Source organism: Catharus ustulatus, chromosome 6, assembly GCF_009819885.2.
Source record: "Catharus ustulatus isolate bCatUst1 chromosome 6, bCatUst1.pri.v2, whole genome shotgun sequence".
NCBI classification, from domain to species: domain Eukaryota; kingdom Metazoa; phylum Chordata; class Aves; order Passeriformes; family Turdidae; genus Catharus; species Catharus ustulatus.
In genome coordinates, this window is record NC_046226.1 from 32,916,281 (window position 1) to 32,923,452 (window position 7,172).

Here is a 7,172-nt window from a genome sequence, read left to right on the forward strand (position 1 = left end):
CTCACACTTGGAAAGTAAACAAATTCACTTGGATAAATGACATAAGCACTGTATTTCTCAAGAAAAAAAGAAGGGGAGAAGTGTAAAGTGTGAGTCATTTATATGCTGTTTCTTATAACTATGTCCTTGTTTTTAACAACTACTGCCCATAGAAGACAATTCATCGCATTCTTAAAGATATAGCCCGAGGCCCTAAAGTTCAAATGCCTCTGCAGACACCATGTGGCAAGACATCTAAAACTTTGAATGAGAATAAAGCATCCAGGTTTTCACAGCTGGTATCTGCCCGTGCATGAAATATTAGACTTCCAAGAGGCTTAGGTCAAGGGCATAGTCTAGAAAAACGGTGTTCAAACATCCTAGTTGTTTCAGTTACTCAAAGAAAAAAATTAATCAATTGAAGTATTCTTATGTGTCAACTGGAAATGCAAGTCAGAGCAGTAAGTTGCAGTCTATACACTTAGTATTCACAGAAAAAGACTCATATTGCAAAGAACGATATGAATTACATATGATTTTCACAATGAAAAAACTACAATAACCAGTAATAATGAAGTGTAATGGACTCCACTGAACAAATGGTTTTGTTAAACACAGCACAGGGTAAGGAATTTAGGGCTGTTTCATTAACTCCTGATTTATACTTCTGCTGTGTGTCAGAAGGTTTTGTTATGCCTGAAAGGCTTGGAACACTTAAGTTATTAATGATTTTGTATCCAAACTTGGGCTTGATTTCACAGCTACATTAAAAGCTATAATAGCTCTCATTTATAATTGACTTAGTAAAGGTCTATCAAATTCAAGGTCTGAAAAGCAAAATATATTAACTTTATTCCATTTCAGTATCAACCGTGGTAGTCATCAAGACATTTGTTTAATTAAATATATACCAATATAAATACAGTAATTTCATGATTATAAGCCGCACCATTTTGACTACAATTTTGCTCCCACCCCGGAAATGCGGCTTACACTCAGGAGCGGCTAATATGTGAAAAATTTTCTGAAATTTCCAACCCCAGAAGTGCAACTGAGGTGCCGAGCCGAACACCTGCCAGTAAAACCCGGGATTACGTGATTGTTACAAATTGGTTACTATGTTGTGCAGCGGGTGCAGGCGGGCTCTGTGCCAGCAGTGAGGGGTGGGGAGCAGGCAGGGGCTCCCTCCTTCAGGCAGCGCAGCCCAGGGTAGAGGCGGGGGCTCCGTGCTGCCATCCCCGCGGCTCGGGAGGGAAGTGGGAGGCTCCCTCTCCTGCCTGTCGCCGCAGGAGTGGGGGGGTTCCTTCCCCTCCTGCAGCCCCGCCAAGCAGCAGCGCTGAGCTGGGGCCACCTGGTCCTGTTGGCAGCCCCAAGTGGGCCGAGCCCACACAGCCTGATTCGAGCCAGTAAACCCCGCGATCCCGCGATTCTGTTACTACTTGGCAACTTTGTTGCACGCGGGTCCTCGCTGCGAACGAGAGAACAGCTTATAATCAGGTGCGGCTCATGTATGGACAAAGAATGAAATGTTGCCGACATCCGGAGGTGCGGCTCATAGTCAGTGTGGCTTGCAATCGTGAAATTACTGTAAGTAAGACCTGAAAAGTAAGGCATAACATGATACAGAAAAAATGAAGATCAAGCTGGAGGAAAACTATTTATCTAAACTATGCAGTTTTGTCAGTGCAGGTTACCAGAAACCACATGATGCACATGGTCTCCACAGCAGTTACTTTTGAAATAAAGGAGTTAGTAGTCATATAATCTTGCTTGTCTGCTGTTATTTTAATATATGCTGACATCTACTGGAGACTGTCTGAATATCACCCCTATCAAATTGTTTTCTTCCCTTAGCAATCGAACTTTAGCATAGAAATAAAAGCAGGTTACATTATAAATAGTAAATTTTGCTGAAATATTTTAACTATGCACTGCTACCATTATTATGTATGTACTTCCAACATTCAAGCTGAGATTTTTGCTCAGCAATAACCATTCAGACCTCAAACCCTTATTCTCTCCCCAAAAAGAAAAAATATAAGATGTACCACAATTCTGTTTCTCTTTACTTACCATCTGTATCATGCCATGATGAGAACAAAGCTAAAAACTGGTTTGTGTTTTCCACCTCCTCGTGGCTTCCTGTGGTTCTGATAGACTATTCAAAAGAAAGAAACTGTGTATCTATAGATACATGCATGTATTTAAGGTAAATTCTTTAAAGTGAAATACATTGTCTGCTTATCAGATCTAATGAACTTCAGACTCTATTAGAAATTACTTTTCTCACTTTATTTTTTTCTTGAGGCTATCTGAATATCTCCTGAAGTTATGACAAAAGTATGGTGAAATTTTAAAGCCTCTTTTACATATTGTCTTTTATGTGGAGACCCACTTCACCAGACAAAGAAGTTCTGTAATTTCTATGTGGCTCCAAATCCAAATCCAAATTCAATGAAATTATGAAATGCAGTCAAATCAATCGTGGTTTTTAGCAACTCACATTTCTATTAATGCAAAACAGAGGAAATACTAACTTGTTTCAAGGCATTTAACTCCTAGAGGCCAGGATAGGAATAGGGTAAAGGAATTTGTGCTATAGCATTCTTACGCCTTCTTCGGATGGCATCTCTAATTTCTTCAACAACAGGCAGTACTGAAATAGCTGGGCCTAAGAAGGATCCCACTTGAGCAGAATAAATGCTTTTCAGCCAGGGTTCACAGATATTACCTCTTGACACACCTTACCCTCCCTGCAAATGTGAACTCAAGCATAATACCATGCCAGTAAACCACACTCAGACAGCTATATATTTGGCAATTTGTCTTACCAATTTTTAAGGACCATGTCCTTCTTTCAAAGCCTGCCTAGCCAAAATGTATTTAAAACTATCCAGTCTTACTTTTTAAGATTCATTTCTTAATTTTAGTCAGCCAACTGTGAGTTATTTAATCATAAGGCTTCTAGGAAACACGATAATTCTGTAAGACAGTACTCTAATATACGAGACACAAAATTGGCAGAAAACTTCTAACCTGAAGTTCTTCCCAGAGCATTTTCCTCATTTCTCTGCCTTGCTTTTTAACTACTTTTTCCTTAAAACGCTGTTGTTCAAGTATTGTGTCAAGTTTATTCATTTCCTTTATAGCTGCTTGAATCTGAGCATTTATATCTGTGTCTTCAGAACATTCCAAGACAGAAGAATCTTCTGGAGAATATATTTTAAATTAATGTTAGCTTGAAGCATGTAAAAAAAACCAAACAAACACTAAAAAGCAGTTCAAGTAATGTATGGGCAACATCCATAGACAAGAGTACAACATTCTCAAACGTGTTAATTTCTAAAACCTGTTTATAGAAGGGAAAATACAGAAGTCTTTGCAACAGAGTGCTGAAACAAACTCTGTGCTGTAGCAGTTGGATATGGAGGTGTGGGAGAGGAAAAGTCACCTATTTTGGGCAAGTGATTTGATTCAAATTTATAGTGGAAGAGTGACAACATATCCACAGTATCAGCGAAAATAATTGAGTTAAACAATATAAAATAATTTTTTCAGCCTGACTGGTAGAATACATTTTGAAATTAATAATTCTGGGGTTAAGAGAGACTCTATAATATGTCTTCCTTTAAATATTAGAGAAGTTATGTCTAGCCAAACCAGATTCTGATACTGGTTCTAGAAAAATATTGCAATAAAAAATGAAAAACAATGAAACATGATGGAAACTACCGTTACTTAATTAGATTACTATATTGCCTCCTTTTTTTTTTCCTAGATATGCAGATTAGAATTATAACTTTTACCTTTTCCCCTTCCTATGGCATCCTTGTGCTCTGTCCTGATTTATGGCTTCCATATTAAGAGTAAAGGAAACACTCGTAGCACTGTCCCTAATCCCACAGACTTACAGGTTTTGGAGTCCTGTAACACTCTAGTTCATTTTCTAATCTTTAGAGGTCAGATGCTTTACATAGCCATTGATCCATGCATTTACTGTGACGCATTGGTCTATTTCATGCCATAAAAAGATGAAGGATACAACAAGGGGAAAGCTATAAAAGTCTAAGTGAGCTACAGAGGACAGATGGACCCAAGGACAGATTGCAAAAGAAAGAGGAGTTATTTCAACTGGCCTGAACTCAGCATATTGATATAAACCTTAAATTACTGAGTGAAGCTTTAGGTTGAGTTCTATCCAGTTTCCGTTTGTAGCTATTAATACCATGTTTGGTGACCTGCATTGGTGCACTGGACAGGATAAGCACTGAATTCTGCCTTATTAGTCTGATTGAATGTATGGAAAACTCAAATTATATTACAGCATTAAAGAAAATTAATATCCATTAATAAAGCAATCTCTAAATAAAGAATTCACCCAATTCATCCTGAATAGCACAATTCATACACATATTCAATTGGCAGTATTCTTTCATAACTGTAATAATATACACACAAATACATGGCCATTACAACCTCTCTTAGAAGCATTAATAAGATAAGGAAAAAGTTTTATTGCACAGCTCATCTTATACACCTGAAAAGTACTATCTGATTTTGCATTACTTGGATTTCCTGGGGAAGTTACACAGGATTTCGAAGTTTGTAAAGCATTGTCTGACTTTGCATTACTTGATGGTCCTGGGGAAGGTTCACAGAATTTTGACATCTGTGTTTCAGTGCCTTCATCTCCAGAATCTGAATTAGAGCTACATCCTGAAAAACACAGGCAAAAGCCTTTCACAATAAACCAGATACATTTTTGTCAATTAGGAATCACCACAGAGCCCTTGCAGTGGGTTAGTTTAAAAATAATAATACCAAAATACAGTAAGTACTACCATACCAGAACTCATGTTAAAAGCAGGAGCAGCAATCAAGGGATTTCTTTCGACCCCGATTCTGTCATGAAACCTTAACTAAATTTCAAGATGGTATCCAAACATCTGCTTCACTTACTGGCCTTTGCATCTCTATTTTTAAACAGTGAGACACCCCAGAACATTAATCCATTGCCATTTATAGAATGACAGAAGAATGCCATGAAACACTTCTGTAAGTCCTTAAATTAAAGTTATACACTGCATACTTACATTTAAAGTATTATATTAATATTAACATTGTTCAGTTACAACCATAAATTGCAGGTTTTTGGACAGGTGGACCATTATTAGGATACAATGTTTCTAATTAGTCATCATGATTAGTCTGAAAAGTTTGATTAGACTATCTTAATGAAAACAGTTTCTAACATGATTCAATGGAACACACACAGAAAGGTTTTCCTGATCTTTTAAGCCAGATCACAGCTTACGATGCCACAAGACATTTACTGTACTGTGCTGACAGTAATAACACATTTATTTCAAAGGTAGATTTCAAATAGTGAAGAGAAGTGAAGGTATGGATTTTGACATTTTCTTTTCCAAAATTTTGCCTATTTGCAACCTCTGTGCCCTCCATCAGTAGAATTTTACCCAAACTATTAAAACTTGGTATTTGGTCTAGTCACAACACAAGAAAGTTTTAGTCATTCCCACCTGACAACTCGTTGGGATTCCACAAACACTTCTGAAGAGAGATGGTCGTACTCTCCACTGTTTGCTGATCTGTTCTTACTTCCTGGACATCACATTTATCTCTGTCATCACCTTTGTTTTCTGCTGGACAGCAATCTTCTACACGGCCTCTCTGACAAACATCAGCCAAACTGACAGGTGAATCAACCTATGAAATGCAAATTATTGCCACCACGAAAACAAGGATGTCTTGGGTGAAGAAGACAGCACTCACATGCTATCACAAAGGACAACAACAATTCTGTACAATACTGCAGTGTACTTCTTAAATAAAAGAACCATTTTCAGGCCTGATACTGATACTAAGAAAGAGCTCTCTTTTTTAGAATTCACATTGATTCTCAAGCTCATCATTCCCCAGACTGTCAGACTTGGGATTGCCTGTAGGGTACATGTGAAACTGAAAAAGCAGAATATTACTTCTTTAGCATTCTACTATGAAGAATTAGGCATGGAGGTTTTAACCTGCTGAAGGAGAGAAAAATTACCTTTTGAAAATATGGTTCTGGTGTTAATAACTCCATAGATGTATTTAAAGATCTACAATTATGTATTGAACTAGGTGCAGGCCTTGAAATTTCATCCAAGCTCCCAATGTTACCTAAAATTGGGAAAAAAAGCAGAAAAACAACATTTCAAATGAAGTTTCACAATAAAGCACTACAAGCCCTGCAATAGTTCAGATACAGATAATGTAAGCTTCTAGCAACTTTCTAGCAACTCCATGTTGCAAGGTTTTTCCAGTTTAGACTGGCTTGCCACTCAAGTATGTTCTTTTTAATATACATACAAATATATATTTATATCATCAAGCCAACCAAAGTATTCAAACGTGCTTACTATCAAATTATGTACTTTGAATGATGTACATCTTATAAGTAATCTCATGACAGGGGAACTACCATGGGTCTTCTTTTTCTTTTTTTTTCAATCATTGGACTGACAAAGGTAGCACCAACAAAATAATGAGGCACTTTAGACACATCTTGCACACAACTAAACCAGCCAAACGCTACTTATGTTCAAACGAGAAGTTCCTGAATCTAAACCTTCACATTCCCAACCTCAGTTCAATTCTGAGTTTAAACCACAGACACGAACGTTGCTCTGCAAAAAAAACCCTGTGTGAATTCCCGGGAAATGGACATCTCAGTGTGAGCATTACGACACGTGCTGGCGATTCTCAGAAGGCTCAAGTGAATACAGGTCTTTATTTCAGTAATGAATACCAGTATTTATTTAAGGAAGGCAGGGAGGAAGATAGGCAGGGAGGCAGGGAGGAAAGAAGAGAGGAAGGCAGAGAAAAAGGCAGGCAGGGAGGAGGGCAGGGAGGAAAAAAGGCAGCGAGGGAGGCAGAGAGGGAAGGCAGGGAAGGAGGAAGGCAGGCAGGCAAGCAGGCAGAGAGGAAAGCAGGGAGGAAGGCAGAGAAAAAAGCAGGGAAGAAGGCAGGGAGGAAGGCAAGGAGGCAGAGAGGAAGGCAGGGAGGAAGGCAGGGAGGCAGAGAGGAAGGCAGGGAGGAAGGCAAGGAGGAAGGCAGGGAGGAAGGCAGGGAGGAAGGCAGGGAGGCAGAGAGGAAGGCAGGCAGGAAGGCAGGGAGAAAAGCAGGGAGGAAGG

General features: G+C 38.7%; 1 protein-coding gene across 6 annotated transcripts in view; it reads right to left on the bottom strand.

The window, feature by feature from the left end:
* The window catches only part of FSIP1 (fibrous sheath interacting protein 1), a 78,238-nt gene extending 71,398 nt beyond the window's left edge, over positions 1-6,840 (bottom strand). For 3 of the 6 annotated variants that reach the window (XR_004418308.1, XR_004418307.1, XM_033063494.2), the window contains exons 1-6: positions 6,623-6,840; positions 6,047-6,159; positions 5,520-5,706; positions 4,546-4,695; positions 3,016-3,188; positions 2,053-2,137 (exon numbers count right to left, since the gene is read on the bottom strand). Coding sequence is in view for 4 of the 6 variants with exons in the window: in XM_033063494.2 (XP_032919385.1) it covers positions 2,053-2,137; positions 3,016-3,188; positions 4,546-4,695; positions 5,520-5,706; positions 6,047-6,082 (631 nt within the window). In the remaining 2 variants the exon portion in view is untranslated. The remainder of the gene's footprint in view (positions 1-2,052; positions 2,138-3,015; positions 3,189-4,545; positions 4,696-5,519; positions 5,707-6,046; positions 6,160-6,622) is intronic. The other 3 variants (XM_033063495.2, XM_033063497.2, XM_033063498.2) reach the window with 3 other exon arrangements.
* Positions 6,841-7,172: the final 332 nt, after the last annotated feature.